This window comes from Bos indicus, chromosome 5, assembly GCF_029378745.1.
Source record: "Bos indicus isolate NIAB-ARS_2022 breed Sahiwal x Tharparkar chromosome 5, NIAB-ARS_B.indTharparkar_mat_pri_1.0, whole genome shotgun sequence".
Lineage (NCBI taxonomy): Eukaryota > Metazoa > Chordata > Mammalia > Artiodactyla > Bovidae > Bos > Bos indicus.
The window spans coordinates 40,416,808-40,441,119 of NC_091764.1; the positions used below are offsets into that span (position 1 = coordinate 40,416,808).

Here is a 24,312-nt window from a genome sequence, read left to right on the forward strand (position 1 = left end):
CTTAAGAAGATGACTTACTTCTGCACACCAGGTCTGCTTCGGGCAGTCTTGAACCACGGCAACGAAACCAGTGTTGTGGCAGGAGTAAGAGATACACGGGTTGTTAGGGTCAGCAAATGAAGCACCAACCTGGAAGGTGGGGAGGAGGAGGGAACTAATGATTATTGATCTTCATTTCTGTTTCAGGTTGACAATAAATCCTGTACATCTTTTCAAATTTGTAATGTCTAGTGAATTTCCAGAGACACTTTGAGCCATTAGATTAATATTTAAGAAAAAGTAGGTTAAAGACTTCCATGAATAATCAAAGATCTTCACTGAGGGCACAGAATGTGTCAAGATTTTCAATCCTCAAATTAAGATTCATCTACAGTAGTTCTATGATATTTTTTCAAGGATTTAAAAAAATCTCACAATATATCTTCTACCTTTGCTTATGTTTTTATGCTTTTAAAGCTCTCTAGATTGCTACTCAGATTGCTTTATAATTGCTTTATGTACAAAATTCAAACATCAGTTTGGGAAATTCCCTCAAATCACAAAGTGAACTTTCAGGTAAGCTCAAATTTTATTATTTCAACTGTTTTGCATATAAATGATTAGAGGTATAATTTTGCTTTGTTCTTTAAATATCATCATATTTTATATTCCAAAACTGTCATAGATTTTCATCAGATCACCTTTAAAACTAAAATTTAAGAAACCCAAGTAGAAATGTGAGTATAAGAAATGAGTTACCAAAGTAAAGTAAAAGTCATTCAGTCCTGTCCAGTTCTTTGAGACCCCATGGACTATACAGTCCTAGGAATTCTCTAGGCCAGAATACTAGAGTGGGTACCCTTTCCTTTCTTCAGGGGATCTTCCCAACCCAGGGATCAAACCCAGGTCTCCTGCATTGCAGGTGGATTCTTTACCAGCTGAGCCACAAGGGAAGCCCAATAACACTGGAGTGGGTAGCCTATCCCTTCTCCAGTGGATCTTCCCAACCCAGGAATTTAACCAGGGTCTCCTAAAGTGCAGGCAGATTCTTTACCAATTGAGTTATCAAGGAAGCCCCAAAGTAAATTATTAAATTAAATTAACTTTAACCAAATTAAATTATTATTAACTTATAGGCTCTGTTTTATGTATTTCCTAACATACCACATATTTTAGTCTAGATTTAGTTCTTGTAATATTTAGTGCCACCAGTTCACATGTATTATTATCAATTTGAGAATCATCTGTTTTTTATGGCTTTCTGATACTTTTTCTAAAAAAATTAAATTACTTTCCAATATGTCAAATCAGTTGTCAGATCAGCCCTGAATATACTGTGTTGTAATATCCTCAGAATGGAGTTCTGATTTTTTCCTATTTGATCTCTGACAATTCAGCCATTAGATCTTTCTGATTATAATTACAGTTTAACTCTGTTCATTGATTTGAATGTTATATGTCTTCTCCACCTGGGGAAACCCATGGGAAATTCTGTTCAACAGCTCCATTGTTAGATTAATGACCAAGACTATTGTTCCCCTTTGAAGCAAGTTGTGGTAGATGTTACATTTGACCTTTCTTTTGAAATGAATATGGGTAAAAACTGAATGGATTCCACCCCACCATTACATATGATTTTTTTTGTATTAGCTGAGAGACTCTGCATTTATTCTTAATTATGATAATAAAAGTATATTAAAGTAGAAATAACTTTACCTCATAGTCATTATTGTTAAATAAACATGTTCTTGGTTCTGAAAAACAAATACATATTTTACCCTAAGACAAACATTATAATTTTTTATTTATAAAACAGAAATTGTATATGAGATCATATTTACCAGTCAACAAGGCAACATTATAAAGTTTCTTCCCATAACACCATCATCTCCTTTTAATCTACTGATTATATTCATAACTGTTAATTCTAGGTTTCTCCTACTCAAAAGATAGTAAATTTTAAGAGGCAAATATTGATTGCTATTTGTCATACCTATCAACTATTTGACTCAGATTAGTGGCTCAATAAATATCTCTTGAATATATGAATAAGTAAAGAAATATTCAATTCAAATCAAATAATGCATTATATTGCTAAGAAAGTAGATCTTAAAAGTTCTCATTCCAAGGAAAAATATTGTAACTATAGGTGGTGTTAACTAGACTTACTGTGGTGATCACTTTGCAATATATATATATATATATATATATATATATATATGTGTGTGTGTGTGTGTGTGTGTGTGTGTATATATATGGAATCATTATATTGTATGCCTGAAACTAATACTGTTTTATGTCAATTATGTCTCAATAAAATAAAGTAGAAAAGAAAACAAGGTATTATGAATACATACCACAGTATGCAATTTCACAGCAGGTATCATTATCTTTGAACTTTACAAGTCTCTCTTCAGGTTTGCATGTGGGTGGAGAAGGACACTCCTTGAGTTTACAGTCTACAGTCTCTGCATCAGTACAGGTGCATTTGTGGCAATTGGCAGTCCATATGTCTCCAGGCTACAAATACAATCCAAATTTAGACTTCTATTCAAACATACAAATGACAGCAAATTTGTATTAAAGTAGAGACAAATTGTGTACTTACTGACTTCTTTTCTCCCAGTGGACCATAACAAGCTGTTAGCATGAAATGACAAATGCTAATTAAATTTGGCAAAATATAACTGTCTGCTATTTGTAGATAACCACCAGGTTGACCAAACCTGAATTGGCACTAGGATTTCAGAGATACATTGTGAAGGGTTGTAAGGTGCCTTAAGGTAAATAAATCACCTACTTTGAGCAAACTTTCCCTAGCAAGCATATATATATTTCCTAATTTTACACTCCTCAGAAAGGATAAATCTTGATCTCTCCTGTCAGTGGTCAATAAATCTATGGCTACTGTTCACCTTTTGTTTCACTTTCTGACTTCTGCCTTCACAATCCTACAATTCACTAAGACCTCATAATTATCAGTCTAAAGGCCTCCTTATCAGTTCTTCAAGTTCCCTACAATAGCTAACATTTTAAAATTCTTACCTTGAAAATATTACTCCTTCAGACTGAACACTCAGAAATTCCTCTCAAATAGCAGATCTTTCTCATCCCTCTCATTTTGTCTCTATTCTTTCCTCTGATACTTTTCTCGATCTTTACAGCATCCACTAAATGTCAAGTTCAGTTCAGTTCTGTTGCTCAGTCATATCCGCCTGTTTGTGGCCCCATGGATTGCAGCACACCAGGCTTCCCTGTCCATCACCAACTCATGGAAATTACTCAATCTCATGTCCACTGAGCATGCCATCTCATGCTCTGTAGTCACCTTCTCCTCTGGCCTTCAATCTTTCCCAGCATCAACGTCTTTTCAAATGAGTCAGCTCTTCGCATTAGGTGGCCCAAATATTGGAGTTTCAGCTTCAATATCAGTCTTTCCAATGAATATTCAGGACTGATTTCCTTAAGGATGGACTGGTTGGACCTCCTTGTAGTCCAAAGGACTCTCAAGAGTCTTCTCCACCACCACAGTTCAAAAACATCAATTCTTTGGTACTCAGCTTCCTTTATAGTCCAACTCTCACATCCATACATGACTTACTGGAAAAACCATAGCCTTGACTAGATGAACCTTACTTGAAAAAGTAACATCTCTGCTTTTTAACATGCTGTCTAGGTTGGTCATAACTTTTCTTTCAAAGGAGTAAGCATCTTTTTATTTCATGGCTGCAGTCATCATCTGCAGTGATTTTGGAGCCCCAAAAAATAAAGTCTGCCACTGTTTCCACTGTTTCCCCATCTATTTCCCATGAAGTGATGGGATTGGATGCCATGATCTTTGTTTGCTGAATGTTGAGCTTTAAGCCAACTTTTTCAAGCTCCTCTTTCACTTTCATCAAGAGTTTCTTTAGTTCTTCATCACTTTCTGCCATAGGTGGTGTCATCTGCACATCTGAGGTTATTGATATTTCTCCCAGCAATCTTGATTCCACCTTGTGCTACATCCAGCACAGCATTTCTCATGATGTACTCTGCATAGTAGTTAAATAAGCAGGGTGACAATATACAGCCTTGATGTACTCCTTTCCCGATTTGGAACCAGTCTGTTGTTTCATGTCTAGTTCTAACTGTTGCTTCTTGACCTGCATACAGATTTCTCAAGAGGCAGGTCAGGTGATCTGGTATTCCTGCCTCTTGAAGAATTTCCACAGTTTATTGTGATCCACACAGTCAAAGGCTTTGGCATAGTCAATAAAGCAGAAGTAGATGTTTTTCTGGAACTCTTGCTTTTTCGATGATCCAACAGATGTTGGCAATTTGATCTCCGGTTCCTCTGCCTTTTCAAAGCCAGCTTGAACATCAGGAAGTTCATAGTTCACATATTGTTGAAGCCTTCCTTGGAGAATTTTGAGCATTATTTCACTAGCATGTGAGATGAGTGCAATTGTGTGGTAGTTTGAGCATTCTTTGGCATTGCCTTTCTTTGGGATGGGAATGAAAACTGACCTTTTCCAGTCCTGTGGCCACTGCTGAGTTTTCCAGATTTGCAGGCATATTGAGTGCAGCACTTCCACAACATCATCTTTCAGGATTTGAAATAGCTCAACTGGAATTCCTTCACCTCCACTAGCTTTGTTCATAGTGATGCTTCCTAAGGCCCACTTGACTTTGCATTCCAGGATGTAGGTGAGTGATCACATCATCGTGATTATCTGGGTCATGAAGATCTTTTTCTACAGTTCTTCTGTGTATTCTTGCCACCTCTTAATGTCTTCTGCTTCTCTTAGGTCCGTACCATTTCTGTCCTTTATTGAGCACATCTTTACATAAAATGTTCCCTTGGTATCTCTAGTTTTCTTGAAGAGATATCTAGTTTTTCCCATTCTATTGTTTCCCTCTATTTCTTTGCATTGATCACTGAGGAAGGCTTTCTTATCTCTCCTTGCTATTTTTTGGAACTCTGCATTCAGATGCTTATATCTTTCCTTTTCTCCTTTGCTTTTGGCTTCTCTTCTTTTCACAGCTATTTGTAAGGCCTCCTCAGACAGCCATTTTGCTTTTTTGCATTTCTTTTTCTTGGGGAATGGTCTTGATCCCTGTCTCCTGTACAATGTCATGAACCTCTGTCCATAGTTCATCAGGCACTCTATCTATCAGATCTAGGCTCTTAAGTCTATTTCTCACTTCTACTGTATAATCATAAGGGATTTGATTTAGGTCATACCTGAATGGTCTAGTTGTTTTCCCTACTTTCTTCATTTTAAGTCTGAATTCGGCAATAAGGAGTTCATGATCTGAGCCACAGTCAGCTCCTGGTCTTGTTTTTGCTGACTGTATAGAGCTCTACATCTTTGGCTGCAAAGAATATTATCAGTCTGATTTCAGTGTTGACCATCTGATGATGTCCATGTATAGAGTCTTCTCTTTTGTTGTTGGAAAAGGGTATTTGCTATGACCAGTGCATTCTCCTGACAAAACTCTATTAGCTGTTGGCCTGCTTCATTCTGTACTCCAAAACCAAATTTGCCTTTTATTCCAGGTGTTTCTTGACTTCCTACTTTTGCATTCCAGTCCCCTATAATCAAAAGGAAATCTTTTTTGGGGTGTTAATTCTAGAAGGTCTTGTAGGTTTTCATAGAACCATTCAGCCTCAGCCTCTTCAGCGTTACTGGTTGGGGCATAGACTTGGATTACCATGATATTGAATGGGTTGCCTTGGAAACAAACAGAGATCACTCTGTCATTTTTGAGACTACATCCAAGTATTGTATTTCGGATTCTTTTGTTGACTATGATGGCTACTCCATTTCTTCTAAGGGATTCTTGCCCACAGTAGTAGATATAATGGTCATCTGAGTTAAATTCACCCATTTCAGTCCATTTTAGTTCTCTGATTCCTAAAATTTTGACATTCACTCTTGCTATCTCTTTTTTGATCACTTCCAATTTGCCTTGATTCATGAACCTAACAAATCAGGTTCCTATACAATATTGCTCTTTACAGCATCGGACCTTACTTCCATCATGAGTCACATCCACAACTGGATGTTGTTTTTGCCTTGGCTCCGTCTCTTCATTCTTTCTGGAGTTATTTCTCCACTGATCTCCAGTAGCATAAGGGGCACCTACCGACCTGGGGAGTTCATCTTTCAGTGTCCTATCTTTTTGTCTTTTCATATTTTTCATGGGGTTTTCAAGGCAGGAATACTGAAGTGTTTTCTGTTCCTTTCTCCAATGGGCCACATTTTGTCAGAACTCACCACCATAACCTATCTGTCTTGGGTGGCCCTACAAGGCAGAAGCTCATAGTTTCTTTGATTTATACAAGGCTGTGGTCCATGTTTCCACTGTTTCCCCATCTATTTCCCATGAAGTGACGGGACCAGATGCCACGATCTTCGTTTTCTGAATGTTGAGCTTTAAGCCAACTTTTTCACTCTCCTCTTTGACCTTCATCAAGAGGCTTTTTAGTTCCTCTTCACTTTCTGCCATAAGGGTGGTGTCATCTGCATATCTGAGGTTATTGATATTTCTACCCGGCAATCTTGATTCCAGCTTGTGCTTCTTCCAGCCCAGTGTTTCTCATGATGTACTCTGCATAGAAGTTAAATAAGCAGGGTGACAATATACAGCCTTGACATACTCCTTTTTCTGTTTGGAACCAGTCTGTTGTTCCATGTCCAGTTCTAACTGTTGCTTCCTGACCTGCATATAGGTTTCTCAAGAGGCAGGTCAGGTGGTCTGGTACTCCCATCTCTTTTAGAATTTTCTACAGTTTATTCTGATCCACACAGTCAAAGGCTTTGGCATAGTCAATAAAGCAGAAATAGATGTTTTTCTGGAACTCTCTTGCTTTTTCAATGATCCAGCAAATGTTGGCAATTTGGTCTCTGGTTCCTCTGCCTTTTCTAAAACCAGCTTGAACAACTGGAAGTTCACGTTCACATATTGCTGAAGCCTGGCTTGGAGAATTTTGAGCCTTACTTTACTAGCGTGTGAGATGAGTGCAATTGTGCAGTAGTTTGAGCATTCTTTGGCATTGTCTTTCTTTGGGATTGAAGTGAAAACTGACCTTTTCCAGTCCTGTGGCCACGGCTGAGTTTTCCAAATTTGCTGGCATATTGAGTGCAGCACTTTCACAGCATCATCTTTCAGGATTTGAAATAGCTCAACTGGAATTCCATTACCTCCACTAGTTTTGTTTGTAGTGATGCTTTCTAAGATCCACTTGACTTCACATTCCAGGATGTCTGGCTCTAGGTCAGTGATCACACCATCGTGATTATCTGGGTCATGAAGATCTTTTTCTACAGTTCTTCTGTGTATTCTGTGTATTCCATCTCTTCTTAATATCTTCTGCTTCTGTTAGGTCCATACCATTTCTGTCCTTTATCGAGCCCATCTTTGCATGAAATGTTCCCTTGGTATCTCTAATTTTCTTGAAGAGATCTCTAGTTTTTCCCATTCTGTTGTTTTCCTCTATTTCTTTGCATTGATCACTGAGGAAGGCTTTCTTATCTCTTCTTGCTATTCTTTGGAACTCTGCATTCAGATGCTTATATCTTTCCTTTTCTCCTTTGCTTTTGGCTTCTCTTCTTTTCACAGCTATTTGTAAGTCCTCCCAGGACAGCCATTTTGATTTTTTGCATTTCTTTTCCATGGGGATGGTCTTGATCCTTGTCTCCTGTACAATGTCATGAACCTCAGTCCATAGTTCATCAGGCACTCTATCTATCAGATCTAGGCCCTTAAGTCTATTTCTCACTTCCACTGTATAATCATAAGGGATTTGATTTAGGTCATACCTGAATGATCTAGTGGTTTTCCCTACTTTCTTCAATTTAAGTCTGAATTTGGCAATAAGGAGTTCATGATCTGAGCCACAGTCAGCTCCTGGTCTTGTTTTTGTTGATTGTATAGAGCTTCTTCATCTTTGGCTACAAAGAATATAATCAATCTGATTTTTGTGTTCTCCATCTGATGATGTCCATGTTTATTTTTTGGGGCTCCAAAATCACTGCAGATGGTAACTGCAGCCATGAAATTAAAAGACGCTTACTCCTTGGAAGAAAAGCTATGACCAACCTAAATAGCATATTGAAAAGCAGAGATATTACTTTGCCAACAAAGGTCTGTCTAGTCAAGGCTATGGTTTTTCCAGTGGTCATGTATGGATGTGAGAGTTGGACTGTGAAGAAAGCTTTGCGCCGAAGAATTGATGCTTTTGAACTGTGGTGTTGGAGAAGACTCTTGAGAGTCCCTTGGACTGCAAGGAGATCCAACCAGTCCATTCTGAAGGAGATCAGCCCTGGGATTTCTTTGGAAGGAATGATGCTAAAGCTGAAACTCCAGTAGTTTGGCCACCTCATGAGAAGAGTTGACTCATTAGAAAAGACTGTGATACTGGGAGGGATTGGGGGCAAGAGGAGAAGGGGACAACAGAGGATGAGATGGCTGGATGGCATCACTGACTCAATGGATGTGAGTCTGAGTGAACTCCGGGAGTTGGTGATGGACAGGGAGGCCTGGCATGCTGCGATTCATGGGGTCGCAAAGAGTCAGATAGGACTGAGCGACTGAACTGAACTGTGGTCCATGTGATTAGATTCGTTAGTTTTCTGTGATTGTGGTTTTCATCTGTCTGCCCTCAGATGGAGAAGGATAAGAGGCTTATGGAAGTTTCCTAATAGTATAGACTGACTGAGGGGGATACTGGATCTTGTTTTGATGGGTGGGGCCATGCTCAGTAAATCTTTAATCCAATTTTGTTGATGGGTGGAGTTGTGTTTCCTCCCTACTATTTACCTGGGGCCAAACTATGGTGGGCTTCCCTTGTAGCTCAGTTGGTAAAGAATCTGCCTGCAGTGCAGGAGACCTGGGATCCCTGGGTTGGGAAGATCCCCTGGAGAAGGAAATGGCAACCCACTCCAGTACCCTTGCCTGGAATATCTCATGGACAAAGGAGCCTGTTGGGTTTCAACCCATGGGGTCATAAAGAGTTGGGCAAGACTGAGCAATTAACACTTAAACTATGGTGGAGGTAATGAAGATAATGGTGACTTCCCTCAAAAGATCCCATGCATGTACTCCTACAGACTGTGCCCCCAATCCTGCAGCAGGCCACCACTGACCCACACCTTTGCTGGAGACTCCCAGACACCCACAGCCAAGTCTCCTGTGGTGTCATTGTTTCTTCCTTCTTGGTCCTAGTGCCCAGGGTTCTGTTGTGCCAAGTGTCAAGTGAATACTCTCAAATTTCTGAACAGACATCTCTTATGGCCTATAGACCCAGATCTCCCTCAGCCTAATAAACAGCACCCCAGCAGATTTTAAAGAACCTCAAACTCAATGTGCACAAAATAGATTAAATCATATTTTCCTCAAAACCAGCTTTTCTTCTAAATTGACCACCTCTTATTAAAGTGAAAGTGTTAGTCGCTCAGTCTTGTTCGACTCTTTGAAACCCCAAGGCCTGTAGCCAACCAGGCTCCTCTGTCCATGGCAAGAACACTGAAGTGGGTTGCCATTCCCTTCTCCAGGGGATCTTCCCACCCCAGGGATTGAACCCAGGTCTCCTACATTGTAGGCAGATTCTTAACAATCTGAGCCACCATAGAAGCCCATCTCCTATTAAGGCCTAAACTATTCTTTTAATTACTTAAGCCTAAAACTTAGAAGTCATCTTAATTGTTTCCCTTCTCATCATTTGGCATTGAACCTACTGCAAAATCTTGTATCTTTATCCTCACTTGAATCCCTTCCTTTCCTCATTTTACTTATTATAATACTATTTTAGGACCTTAGTATTTTAGGTCTGGCATAATTGGCTTTTTTATGGGTTGCTCTGACTCAGACCTCTTCCTGATCCAGTCAATTCTCTATGTCACAGGTAGGATAGTTTTCCTAAAGCCTACTTTTCATCTCATCATTGCCTTGATCAGATACTTCTTATAGTCCTGCAAACTAAATATTTTATTTTAGCATTCTGGCTTCTAAGGTTGTCTCCGGTCTATCATCTCAACCTTGTCTCTCTTCTTTGATGTATATACCCTAAACTAGCTTACTTACTGTTCTCAAATTCCAGTTCTCTAATGAAATACTTGAGAATCCTTCCAAAGTATACAATATATGTAAGATGTGTAACACATAGGATGTGTTGGCTATATAATACATAGGTCACATATTTCACTGTGAAATTTATTTTCAGCCTTATATGAAAATTGTTTCTTTTTTTTAAATTTTATTTTATTTAACTTTACAATATTGTATTGGTTTTGCCATATATCAAAATGAATCTGCCACAGGTATACATGTGTTCCCCAAGAATATCATTTTCTAATATTAGCATACAGTGGGAGAAAGGATATTTTCAAAGAAACAATTTTCAATAACCCTGTATATGAAAATTGTTTCTTTGAAAATATCCTTTCTCCCACTGTATGCTAATATTAGAAAATGATATTTTTTGTAATTTCACCACTTAATAGAAAGCACACCACATTGGCTTGATAATTTTAGAGAAACTCAAAGTCTGCTAAAATTATTAAATTCTGATTACTCCTAATTTTTGTTGCTAAAATTTGGTCCTCAAAAATAGCTGGAATTATCTAGTTTAAAAAATAAAAGGCAATATTTCAATCAGGATATCATATAGTTACATGAAACACTTTATTGTGTAAGTAAATTCTATTTTGACTAAGAGACAAAATACATTTGTTTGGTTTGGCTTTATTAGTTTGTGTGTGACGAAATAGACATTCATTCACTATTTGGTGAATAAAAGCTAAATTCATCCACTTCAAGTTTTCCTATTCTATAACATTTCCTTAGCTAGTGACTTTTATTGGTATGACCTCTGAAGCCTGATTTACAAGATGAATCATTAATGTAGAATGATTTTATTTTCAAGTGTAGGTATTCTTACCTGGAGGTGGTGGAAGAGATGTTGTACATCCTGTGTAAAAACAGATACCTCATATTAGTCTCTCAAGTTTTTGTAATTGGTTTGGAGTAAATATAGTTTATTACTGAAAATACATGGCCACATTGCTAGTCTTATAAGCAGACATATTCCCATCAATCTTCCCTTTCCACTCCATATGGCATTTGATATTTTACCATTAGAGAGTGTTTCCTTTAGATCTCAAATGTCAATGGGAAGGAAATATGAGAATCAAAAGGAGGAATGACAATCAAAGTAAATTTCTCTTCAAAATTTCTTGATAAATAGGATAATAAAATAATCAAATAAAGAAAAGGATAACTCAGTATAAAAAACATATAACTTTCTATATATATAAATAAAGCAAACATTTTATGTGTTACCTGGTATTAATACCCTAAGAATTTGTATGTTCTTTTGGTCCTATAGTATTTTAATCTTGTTCTATCTCCAATCCTGCCAAATGCTTTAAACTTCTTAGTTTTTTTGAGGCTTCCCATGTCAGAAAGTTTGGTCAACCCAACAACCCACTCATAAATTTCATGTTCTATTTTCAAACTGCTAAAAATCAGATTAATATTTTTATTCTATCTACCAGGAAGGTTGAACTATGAGCAACATAATATTTGAGAGAAATTTTTAAGTTTCTCCAGGTTCAAGTAAAAGGACCCCAACAACTAATAGGTACAGAAAAACAGAAAATAAATTAATTAAAGATGTGTAAGTTTGGGGCATAAAATGCTTCTCTTTACTAAGGGAGACTAGGTTAATTCCCAATTATAAATATTTAGCAGACTAACAGAAAACAGCAATAGGAGAGAGAAATGATCTTTAAGTATAAATATAGCAGGAAAATTTCCCTACCCAGAATTCCAAGTTCACTGGAGAAATTTTAATAGAAACAACAAAAAAATACAGTCTTATAATCTTCACATTTCTATCAGAGTAATTTTTCAAAGACTTATCTGATCATATCATCCTCTTAACAAAATCCTTAAGGTCATCCCATTTATTATGAGGATAAAGTCTCATTTAAGTTTGAAAATAAAGTCCTTCATAAGCATTGCTTTGCTCACCCTTCTAATCTCATTTCTTCCCTGAAACTCATACAGACAATACCAATACCTGGTTAATTCCTGAAGTCCCTCATGCTGTCTCATGTCTCTGTCTTTTCAAGTGCCATATGGCAAGAATTCCCTCCTCACCCTAGCCAATATTAAATGCAGTCATCTCTTCTCTGATGTCTTCACTCAGCCATACCAACTAGCAAACAGAAATTAACAGTCTCAATATATTCCCAGGACCAAAATTGTTGTGCATTGTTTGAGTAGCATTAAATACCCTGAAACTGTAGTATCTGTGCCCATGATAATCTCCCCCACCAACACATACAAAGCAATAAAATGGCAAGGGCTGCTAGAGTCTAGCAAATATAAGCTTAAAGGAAATGTTAGTTGAATAAGTGACAAGGAAATTAGTACTTTTCCAACACTGACCTGTCTTAGTTTCAGTTTCTTGTTCTCCTGTTGCTACAACAGTGGTTTCTGAGGAGAAACAAAAGGATAGTGTTGCCATTTTATTTATTAGAGAGCATGTACACATATCAAGCTTCTGCGCATATGCCTGCACAAATGATCAGACACATTCATGCTTAAGGAAAGCTTCATGTGGAAGAGACAATTCATGCCAATGCCTTTGGGTTATTTCATTTTACCTGGGTAGGGTATTCTGGGGCTTGTTGTGATTCTATTTGATTTCGAAGTGGAGCCTGAAGAAGGAAATATTAAAAATTTCAGGAATTTTCAATTCCTGAGCATATCATAATCTCATTATCAGAGATTTCAAGGTCATAACTTCCAGTAAGGAGTTCTGGTAAAAGCCTAACCCAAAAACTCCCAGAGGGAAAAAAAAAAATCCATAGGTAAAATTCAAGTCATATTTCATGAGGAAATGTAGAATAATCTTCCTGGTCTTTCTTTCCTGTTTCTTTCCGACCACTCTTCTCTCCCAAATTCAACTCCCTAAATAAAATCACAGGCACATTGATCATTGAAGAGTTTGTATTTCTAGTATTTGTCTGTTTGCATTCCAGAACCAGAACCTGTCTTTACTAAGAGAGGAGAAAAAGTGGTGAGTAAAGGGAACTATAAAAGCTAGAGTTTAATTTCAGATAAGCTGTCCTGTCTTCTGAGATGCCACCAAGCAAAGTTCATATATTTTTATTTGACTTACCAGTGGTAGAAATCCCAGGACCAGTAGTTGTTTCAGATGCTTCCTTGGAGGTACCTAAAATGAGTAGGAAAAGAGCACTGGACTTTTTCTGGTTGCAGAAGAGTATATCTGAAGACATCTTCACATAGAACAAGAGTCTCAAAGCACCTGGAGTGTACTGGTACACCTACAAATGCCAATTCATTCTCCTGCTATTGAAACATAGTAGGCCCTAACACAGCAACTCCTTGCTCACAGAAGAATTGAGTATTTCATGTCTCAGATGGTAAAGTATCTGCTGCAAAATCGGAGACTCAGTTTTGATCCCTGGGTTTGGGATCCCCTGGAGAAGGGGATTGCAATCCATTCCAGTATTCTTGCCTAGAGAATCCCATGGACAGAGGAGTCTGGCGGGCTACAGTCCATGGGATCGCAAAGAGTCAGACACGACTGAGTGACTGACACTTCCCTTCACTGTGACCCTGGTAACTATCACTTAAGAGTCCCCTTCTGTTAGTGACAAAAACTATTTTCACACTGAACTATTTTACTTCATATATCCTGTTTTCCTGGCTGTCTAGTATTAATTTTAAGGGGAGTGTTTTATGAACTCTTTATATATTCTGAATATTAACCTCTTGTCAGTCATATAATTTGCAAATATTATCTGCTATTCAAGTTTTTTTTGTTTTATTGATGGTTTATTTTGATATGCAAAAGCTTTCAAGTATAATTAAATCCCATTCGTGTTTGTTTTGTTTGTTTGTTTGTTTGTTTGCTTTTGCTTTAGGAGACAGATCCAAAAAACATTGCTATGGTTTATGTCAGAGTGTTTTACCTATGTTCTCTTCTAAGAGTTTTATGGTTTCAGGTCTTACATTTAGGTCTTTAATCTCTTGTGTGCATGCTAAGTCACTTCAGTCATATCCGACTCTTTGTGACCCTATGAACTGGGGCCTGCCAGGCTCCTCTGTTCATGGGATTCTCCAGGCAAAAATACTGGAATGGGTTGCCATGCCCTACTCCATGGGATCTTCCTGATCCAGGGATTTAACCCACATCTCTTATGTCTCCTGCATTGGCAAGCAGTTTCTTTATCACTAAAGAAGCCAAAGCTACCATATGGCCAGAACTGGGAAGCCAGAACTACCATATGCCCCTACAATTCCACTCCTGGATGTATATTCAAACAAAAATAAAAACTCTAGTTCAAAAAGATACACGCACTCCAGTGTACATAGTAGTACTATTTACAATAGCCAAGATAGGGAAACAAACTAAGTGCCCATCAACAGATAAATGGATAAAGAAGATGTAGAAAAAATACATATGTACATATATATATGTATATATACACAATTTTATATACACACATATATAGTAGAATATTATAAAGAAGATGTAGAATACATTTATACTGGAATATTACTCTGCCAAAAAAGAATTAAATTCAGCCATTTGCAACAATGTGGATGAATGTAAAGAGTACTATGCTTAGTGAAATACATCACGCAAAGACCAACACTATATGCGGCCTCACTTATATGTGGAATCTAACAAATAAACAAAATGCATATAGCAAAATAGAAATAGACTCACAGATATACAGAACAAATTAGTGGATACTAGAGGGGAAAGGGAAGAAGAAAAAGACAAGATAGGGATAGGGGATTAACAAATACAAACTACTATATATAATATAGATAAGCAATAAGTAAATATTATATAGATACATTAAGGGAATACAGTCATTATTTTCCAATAATTTTAAAGAGAGTATAAACTATGAAAATACTGACACACTATGCGGTACATCTTAAACTAATACAATATTGTAAAAAAGAAAAAGCAACGAAAAATAGCACCCACATCTTCCTCTCACTGTGGGAAGGTAGGAGACTAACTTCATCTTTGAGCACCAATTAGCAAACAAAGATTGCCTAATCACATGGACCAACCTCTCCCCTACTGTCTCCAGTATTTTTCCACTAGTTCACCCCAGAATTTAAAAACTCTCCTGCTCTTTATTTCAGCAAAGTTAAATTCAAAATCTCAACCCTACTGCAATGCTCTTGACTTCTGTTTCATGATCTTAAAGTCTTCTTTGCTGTTTAACTCCATCTGATACCATTTTTCTTTTACACTTCAAGTTTAGTATTGATAGACATAAATATTCCTTTTCTGAAACACTTGAGTGTTAAAGGGGAGAAGAATGTTGAACATGTGAACTTCATTAGAGTTAGTAATTTCCATTACCTGGGCTGGAACTTTCTGAGACACCAGTAACTCTGCCTGATACCACAGCAGTACCTGCAAAGACAAATGAGGGACACTTCATATCAGACATAGCTTCTATTGCTAGCCTCAAAGATCAATAACAGGAAGAGAAAGGAAATCAGATGAAAATCTAGGCTAATGTTGTAGTTAGCCCATAGAGAAATTTATGAAGTAAAAAAATAAACAAAAAACAATGACAGGAAAAAAACTCTCTGAGTAGAAGAAGCCACATGGATTTTATAACTTGTTGAAAAATGCTGGTTGGATTTCAGCCTCTTTCTCCTCCCTTTAGCAGCAGTGCCCTTGTGTACTTTTACAAAATTATCTGGCAGCTCTGCATGGAGCCCAGAAACTCAAAACAAGAAAACAATAGATGGCTGGAAGAGGACTTGCTCTAAAAAGATTCTGCCCATTTCCTGGCCCTTTATCATTACCTTAAACATTCCCCTGTGTTGAAGCAAAGGCATAGGAATCATTAACTGAGAATACAACGGATATGAACCACTGACACTTACTTGTTTGCCTTCCAACTCCAGTGCTAGTCCCTAAGAAAGGCAAAGAAGACTGAAGTTAGAACTTGCTGTGCTGATGCTACAACAGACAGTAAATTCCAGAGAAGGGCTGTTATTTTTCTAGGCTTATCTACTTGGAGCCACTGATTAAATATTTACTTGCCTGTGTTGGAACTTTCAGGAATAACTGTTGTGCCAGAGGCTCCCCTAGTGGTACCTACAATAAGAGAGAAGCATGAGCCTCACGAAGCCTTTCTCACCCTAAGAAGAGTACTGTATTGACAAGTGTGCTGGTTCTCTGAAGCAATAGAAAACAGTTTAACCATTTTTCTTGCACAAAATGTTAAGCTCGGCATATTTTTCAAAACACTTTCTCATGACTATTCAAATAAAATATAGGAGGAAAAGTCACACTTGCACCATTGATCTTATTTCTCTAAATATAGAATCATCTAGAGTCTGATATCCAATGAGAGAATGTCTGTCCTATAGTCACATGATTTATTTCTAGTGACTTAAATTCCCAGTTTTCCAGCACTGAAACAAAAACAAACAAACAAAAAAACAGAAAAAAAAATTGTCTAAACTTGTGATCAAGGGTTAGGCATCTCAATCAAAGCCTTAATCAACAAATTTACTTGCATCTGGTATAGCGATCTTCCCTCACTTCTTGACTACTAGTGACCCCTACTGATTCTGGGCTATTGCCTGACAAAACAAAGGGAGAAAATTTTCAAATAAAGAATGTATCTTTTTTTTTTTTTTTTGTACTGAAATTGAATCAATAATTTATTTTTTTTCTGTAAGTTTCTTTTTTTTAATTTATTTTATTTTATTTTTTAACTTTACAATATTGTATTGGTTTTGCCATATATCAAAATGAATCTGCCACAAAAAAAAAAAGAATGTATCTAAGGAACTACATCTATAGTATGTTCTCTATGAAAACCCAAGGAGATAATAGAGGTTGTCCTTATGATCTGTTACTAAATTAAAAGAAACCAGTTTTAAGCCATGTTAATTTTCATTCACAACCCATATGCAGTAAACTCAAGTGAAAAAATTATTGAGAATCCAAAACATGGCAAAACTCACCTGATAAAATTCTTGTTTCAGTGGTTCTAACATGTTCTTTAAAAGTTGTTGCTTCTAGAAGAGCAAAGGAGGAAAAATTGAGAAGCTGGAGTTTGAAAATGTGAAAATGATATAGCAGTGTATAATCTTCTCCCTGCTGCTGCTGCTGCTAAGTTACTTCAATCGTGTCTGACTCTGTGCATCCCCATAGACGGCAGCCAACCAGGCTCCCCTGTCCCTGGAATTCTCCAGGCAAGAACACTGGAGTGGGTTGCCATTTCCTTCTCCAATGCATGAAAGTGAAAGTGAAGTCGCTCAGTCGTGTCCGACTCTTAGCGACCCCATGGACTGCGGCCTACCAGGCTCCTCCATCCATGGGATTTTCCAAGCAAGAGAACTGGAGTGGGGTGCCATTGCCTTCTCCAATGATCTTCTCCCTACAGCCACTTAAAGGAGCATTCCTTTCACTTTTGACTTACCTGCATTGAAACCTCCAGGTGAGGATGTAGTTCCAGAGCCTGTCCCAGTGATACCTGGTAAAGGAGAGAGAAGAAAAGAAAGGGAAAAAAATGGACAGAGATAACTTTCTTATTGGATGGAGATCATGGTTCAGGTTAAACAATGTGTTTTTGTAAAAGACTGCATTCCTTCTCTAGGATTCCTTGTTCCAAAAGGTGAAATAAATATTGTTTGATGTTTCATTTCCTGTGGTAAACTCCAGTTTTCTGGGATCCTTCTTTTCTGGAATTAGTATCATGGAGATGGATGTCTTCCCCATCTTCACTTTTTTTAACTTACCCATCCTCACATATTTTGCTTCTATTAATAGTAGATTGGCTCCCTGAAATTATGTGAGGGACTCCTGAAGGTTAAAATGAGAAGGAGAAAGAATCTTGAAATTTTAATTATTTTGAGGCAGTTCTTTCAATTTCAAAGATTTATAATTGTAAGGCTAGGCTCTCAGGAAAAGGAAAAACACACACACACACACACACACACACACTAAAAACACCTACGTTTCCCACAAATTCTGGTTGACCCTGTTTGATCTGACATTCTGAATCCCTAAATCAGAAGCAATACAGTCTCCAGCACTCCCAGACTCTGCTTTATGGATTTGACTTAACACTGCTGAACCGCAACTCTTCCCTTTTTCAGGCTTCTTTGCCCACCTATATAACCCAAGGAATCGTGTTTCAATTTATTTTTCATCTCTTTTCACTATGTATGTTCACCATAAGGAAATCCACCAGCATCCACAATTTAAAACATCATTTGTAAGTAAATCACTAACAAATCTCTCTCTCCAATGAAACCTATCTTCTGTATTCTGGCTGCACTTATTACTCCTGCTGAGCATACTAACTGGATACCTTAGAGCACCTTAAACTAAAACTGTCAAAAATCTGACCTCACTATATCTCCTGTCAGTTATAATTCTTTTTCTTCTTCCAGTATATACCAAAATTTAGTGGATGGCACTCAAACTATGAATTAGAATTCATCCACAGTCCTTGCTATCCTTTATCCCTCCCATCACCACACTGAAATTGATTCTAACGAGCCAACATATTTCTCATTCTTTTTGATCATCCTTCTGCCTTCTATTTTTTCACATCACTGCCTTATTTCAGTCTCTAATCATGCCTAACTTCTAACAGTCTCAAACTGGATGACATCTCCACACTTACTCTCCTACTCTCCTTCATATCAATTCTCTAGTTAATTCTCTAGTTAATCTTCCAAAAAGGCAAATCTGTGCATGGTAATCAACATATCAAATAACTTTTAATTATACCTTCAGTTCAGTTCAGTTCAGTCGCTCAGTCGTGTCCGACTCTTTGCGACCCCATGAATTGCAGCATGCCAGGCCTCCCTGTCCATCACCAACTCCCGGAGTTCACCCAAACCCACATCCATCAAGTCGGTGATGCCATATGGCCATCTCATCCTCTGTCGTCCCCTTCTCCTCCTGCCCCCAATCCCTCCCAGCATCAGAGTCTTTTCCAATGAGTAAACTCTTCACATGAGGTAGCCAAAGTATTGGAGTTTCAGCTTTAGCATCAGTCCTTCCAATGAACACCCACGGCTGATCTCCTTCGGAATGGACTGGTTGGATCTCCTTGCAGTCCAAGGGACTCTCAAGAGTCTTCTCCAACACCACAGTTCAAAACCATCAATTCTTTGGTGCTCAGCCTTCTTCACAGTCCAACTCTCACATCCATACATGACTACTGGAAAAACCATAGCCTTGACTAGACGGACATTTGTTGGCAAAGTAATGTCTCTGCTTTTCAACATGCTACCTAGGTTGGTCATAACTTTTCTTCCAAGGAGTAAGCCTCTTTTAATTTCATGGCCACAATCACCATCTGCAGTGATTTTGGAGCCCCAAAATATAAAGTCTGACACTGTTTCCACTGATTCCCCATCTATTTCCCATGAAGTGATGGGCCCGGATGCCATGATCTTCGTTTTCTGAATGTTGAGCTTTAAGCCAACTTTTTCACTGTCCTCTTTCACTTTCATCAAGAGGCTTTTTAGTTCCTCTTCACTTTCTGCCATAAGGGTGGTGTCATCTGCATATCTGAGGTTATTGGTATTTCTACCCGGCAATCTTGATTCCAGCTTGTGCTTCTTCCAGCCCAGTGTTTCTCATGATGTACTCTGCATAGAAGTTAAATAAGCAGGGTGACAATATACAGCCTTGACATACTCCTTTTCCTATTTGGAACCAGTCTGTTGTTCCATGTCCAGTTCTAACTGTTGCTTCCTGACCTGCATATAGGTTTCTCAAGAGGCAGGACAGGTGGTCTGGTATTCCCATCTCTTTCAGAATTTTCCACAGTTTATTGTGATCCACACAGTCAAAGGCTTTGGCATAGTCAATAAAGCAGAAATAGATGTTTTTCTGGAACTCTCTTGCTTTTTCCATGATCCAGCAAATGTTGGCAATTTGATCTCTGGTTCCTCTGCCTTTTCTAAAACCAGCTTGAACATTGCCCATGAAATCATGTTTTAAATTTTTGTGTCATAGCTAACATCTATATTACAATATTATTATGGTAAAATATAAAATTGATGCATCATTTCCTTTTTTCCTTATTTCAGGAAATTTCTGTTATGATTTTGAGATACAGAAGTTCCAAAGAACCTTCCAGCACCTGCTCTTGCAGTTCTCTCTCATCACCTGGGTTGCATTTCATAAGTATGCTGGACTGTAATAATTTTCTGAACTGTTTTATACTACTATGCTTTTTAATAGAATAGAGGAAATATTTCTTCCCTGATCATTTCCATTTTTTAAACAAAAAATCTCAATGTGAGGCCCCAAGAATGCCTTAAGTTATTTCAGTCACCTTAATTTACCTGGGTTGGAAACTTCTTGGTGGCAGTGACTTCATCTTATGTGATGGTAGTGACAGTGAAGATGAGTATGAGAGTATCTACTAAGTCGCTTCAGTCGTGTCCAACTCTGTGTGACCCCATAGATGGCAGCCCACCAGGCTCCGCCGTCCCTGGGATTCTCCAGGCAAGAACACTGGAGTGGGTTGCCATTTCCTTCTCCAATGCATGAAAGTGGAAAGTGAAAGTGAAGTCGGTCAGTCATGTCCGACTCTTCTCGACCCCATGGACTGCAGCCTACCAGGCTCCTCTGTCCATGGGATTTTCCAGGCAAGGGTACTGGAGTGGGGTGCCATTGCCTTCTCTATGAGAGTATCTACTTGTCTTCAAAAAAAGACTCTTGTTTTCATGATGATATTTACTGCCAGAAAACTATGTTCTAATAAATATGAGTCTGATGAAATCTTTAGTCCAGGAAATTCTAGTACACTAAGATGACCAGTTTTAATTGGCTCTGCTGCTGCTAAGTCGCTTCATTCGTGTCCAACTCTGTGTGACCCCACAGACGGCAGCCCACCAGGCTCCGCCATCCCTGGGATTCTCCAGGCAAGAATACTGGAGTGGGTTGCCATTTCCTTCTCCAAGGAAAGTCTTTAAATGCAAAATTTTGTCATCTCCTCTCTATAGAAAACCCTACAAATAACCAACTAAATCTCAACAGTTATGCAATAGCATGACTGACCTGTTTGTATTCCACTCCCAGTGGCATCACTACTGTGTCTTGAAGTGGTAGTTTCTAGGAGTAAAAAAGGAAAATTAAACATGATTTTAAGCAATTTTAAAATCTGGAAAAATGTGTTGTAATAATAGAAGAAATGGCCCCAAAGAAGATGGCTTTTGCCTGAGATACATATAGAGAGCTTTCTTTGGTAACTGACTAACTCGTGTTGAAATCTTCAGAAACAAATATGGTTAAAAAAGATATACCAGTGATATATGAATTGGAAGTGAAAATGAAGTTGAGAGAGAATGATAGATTATGAAATTGAGAGAGAGAGATAGTAACAATATATTTTTGTGTCCTTAGAGTAGCATAAATGGATAATTCGCATGATTCTTAAAAGCAGTAAACGGGCTTCTTTGGCCAAAGAGAAGCAAATACCATGTTTTCCCAGTATCTCTTTCATTTCCCAAGCCAATAAATGCAAAAGTCTCAGAAAAGAGACCTTTATCTATGGTTTAAGGCTTTGGGTAAAAGCGATTTTCCTCTGCACATTTATTTCATTTCCTGTGATTTGGTTTCCTGTTGCTTCAGTGTGTACTCCTCAGTGTGTGTTCAGGGGTATAAATATTTAAAATTTGATTTGTTGGGACTTTGGTCATGAGGGTAAACCCACAAGAATGGGTTTTACATGCAAGAGAAGTCCAAGATGAATTAATTAAACATATAATACTAAACAGGAGTGGAATTTTCTGATGCCCTGGAAACTCCAGTTAATCCTGAAGTAGCACCTGCAATGGCAAGATGGATAAAGGATTGAGAACAACACATCATTCTTAGCTTCAGAGAATCACATCTGAAAAGCTGACATATGGAGAAATTCAGTCTGAAGAGCCAAATCTGAATCATCTGATATACTGTCTCTTCAAATGGAATATGAGACTCTCTCAGCCAGTTTTCTTACTCATCAATCATCTAACGCAAACTTAAATAGAAAACTGTTGAACCCAAAGGCAGAAAGAGCCAACCGCTCACCAGTTGCTGTTCTGACTTCAGTGGTAGTTCTGACTTCTGTAGGAGTTGTAGCCTCTGAGAAGAAATAGGAAAAATAATGGTATGGGATACAGGAATTCAGGGAAATGTATAAGAGCATTACTATCTGTAATATCTCTATAGGAGACATCAGGTCTCTAAAGCTAATGTAGGCAAGTTTCTTCAACTTTTCCATGACTCACTTGTGTTCGAACTTCCAGGTGCAATGGTTGTACCAGTAGTCACCCCCATGGTAACTGAAATCACAAGAGAGAATCAATTTGTGATTCCCTTTTACTAGGGGTTCAAACTAGGATTTGCTTTAGAACAAATAATATAAGGAACTTTATTGCTTTAAAGTGATACATCATGTGTGGTCTCTATTATGCCACTTTATTACACATATACCCAAAAAGGCAATTCACATGGGGTAAAATGAAAGGCAGTTAATATCCTAATAAGTGAAGTGAGTGAAAGTTGCTCAGTCATATCCGATTCTTTGCGACCCCATGAACTATACAGTCCATGAAATTCTCTAGGCCAGAATACTGAAGTAATCTTTATCTTCTCCAGGGAATCTTTCCAACCCAGGGATCAAACCCAGGTCTCTCACATTACAGGCAGATTCTTTACCAGCAGAGCCATAAGGGAAGCCCAATATCCTAATAATTTGTACCCCAAATGAGATTCAGATAGAACAAAACTCCCCTTAAATTTATAATAGCCAACATGATTTAGATAAAGAGAAAAATAATTGTTTAATTGTTGTTGCTGCTGCTGCTAAGTTGTTCAGTCGTGCGACCCCATAGACAGCAGCCCACCAGGCTCCCCCGTCCCTGGGATTCTCCAGGCAAGAACACTGGAGTGGGTTGCCATTTCCTTCTCCAATGCATGAAAGTGAAAAGTGAAAATGAAGTCGCTCAGTTGTGTCCAACTCTTAGCGACCCCATGGACTGCAGCCCACCAGGCTCCTCCACCCATGGTATCTTCCAGGCAAGAGTACTGGAGTGGGGTGCCATTGCCTTATGTGGTTTAGTTGCTCACCTATTTTAATTCCACCCTGGCTGGTTTCACCACTTCCCAAAGAAGTTGTAGCCCCTAAGTGAAAGAAAGAAAGGAGAAGAATGCTAAATTTTGAAGATGCATATAACTCAGAAAAGCTGAGTTGAGTATGGTAGGGAAGGTTTGGAGGAGTTGAAGGAAGAAGCCAAACCATCACTGAAGTTCCTTATACTCCCCATTAGGTTAGTACTTTACCTGTGTTAGAGCTTCCGGGCGCAACTGTTGTGCCAGAGATTGCACCAGTGTTACCTGAAGCAGGAGAGAGAAACAGAGAATTGCAATAGTGATGCATTTACCAACCTGAGAATGGCCCATAAGACTGTCTGGGACTTGAAGATATAAGATTCTTCTTAGAGTTATCCTGTTAAAACAAGGTGCATTCTCCATTTTTAAATTCAGGGCCGCAATAAAGACATTGGCTTATGTCCCAAATGATTTGCTTCTTAGAGTTAAATATCAGAGGTTTCTGGGCCTCTCCCATATTTACCTGTTTTACTTCCAGGGCTTGACCTCTCAGATGTGCCAGTGGTGGCTCCTGATAACAAGAAATAGAAACAATATTTGAGTAAATCCATTTAATTGTATTCAAGTTCATAACATCTGAAATTCAAAATTTAATAGGCATAAACTTCCAGAGTTGCTCCCACCAGCTCTACTTCCTTAGTTGTAACTATATGGGAATATTAATATGTTGCCTCCATCTTACACCAGGGTAATAGCTTGAATGTCCAAAAAGAGAATCCTTTCTGGGCTCCCCTCTTAAGAACAGTATAAGGTTTACCCCAGAAGAAATGGGGTAAACCTTATACAAATACCCTTCCGTTAACAAATGCCCTATGAAAAGGCAGAACTCAAGAACTACCAATTTCCTTTCTTTGGTTATCTTTACTTCTCTGAAGGTTCTAACTTCTGAGAGTGACAAGACAGAAAATAGTGAGAGCTAACAGAAAGTCATAAAAAGACATCATCTGCTGAATATGAAAGTTCAAATAGTTTTGATATATTTCAAACAAGCCTTTTTACTGGGAAGATATTATTAATAGAAAGCACAATTAGTAACTCAGTAGTGCTCACCTGTGATTCTTCCAATTCTTGTTCTACTTTCTCCTAAGGAAGTTGTGGACTCTGAGAGAAGGGGAAATGGAAGAGAGATGATT

At 38.1% G+C, this 24,312-nt stretch overlaps 1 protein-coding gene across 1 annotated transcript in view; it reads right to left on the reverse strand.

Moving 5' to 3' along the window:
- The window catches only part of LOC109558391 (mucin-19-like), a gene marked incomplete at its 5' end in the record, with an annotated part of 61,311 nt that overhangs the window by 2,712 nt on the left and 34,287 nt on the right, over positions 1 to 24,312 (reverse strand). The window contains 19 exon segments of the mRNA XM_070788754.1: positions 19 to 129; positions 1,696 to 1,733; positions 2,337 to 2,499; positions 2,588 to 2,619; positions 10,904 to 10,933; positions 12,418 to 12,465; positions 12,636 to 12,689; positions 13,154 to 13,207; positions 15,389 to 15,442; positions 15,925 to 15,954; positions 16,085 to 16,138; positions 17,017 to 17,070; positions 17,475 to 17,528; positions 21,083 to 21,136; positions 22,097 to 22,150; positions 22,297 to 22,350; positions 23,351 to 23,404; positions 23,643 to 23,690; positions 24,230 to 24,280. Of these exon segments, the coding sequence (XP_070644855.1) occupies positions 19 to 129; positions 1,696 to 1,733; positions 2,337 to 2,499; positions 2,588 to 2,619; positions 10,904 to 10,933; positions 12,418 to 12,465; positions 12,636 to 12,689; positions 13,154 to 13,207; positions 15,389 to 15,442; positions 15,925 to 15,954; positions 16,085 to 16,138; positions 17,017 to 17,070; positions 17,475 to 17,528; positions 21,083 to 21,136; positions 22,097 to 22,150; positions 22,297 to 22,350; positions 23,351 to 23,404; positions 23,643 to 23,690; positions 24,230 to 24,280 (1,091 nt within the window).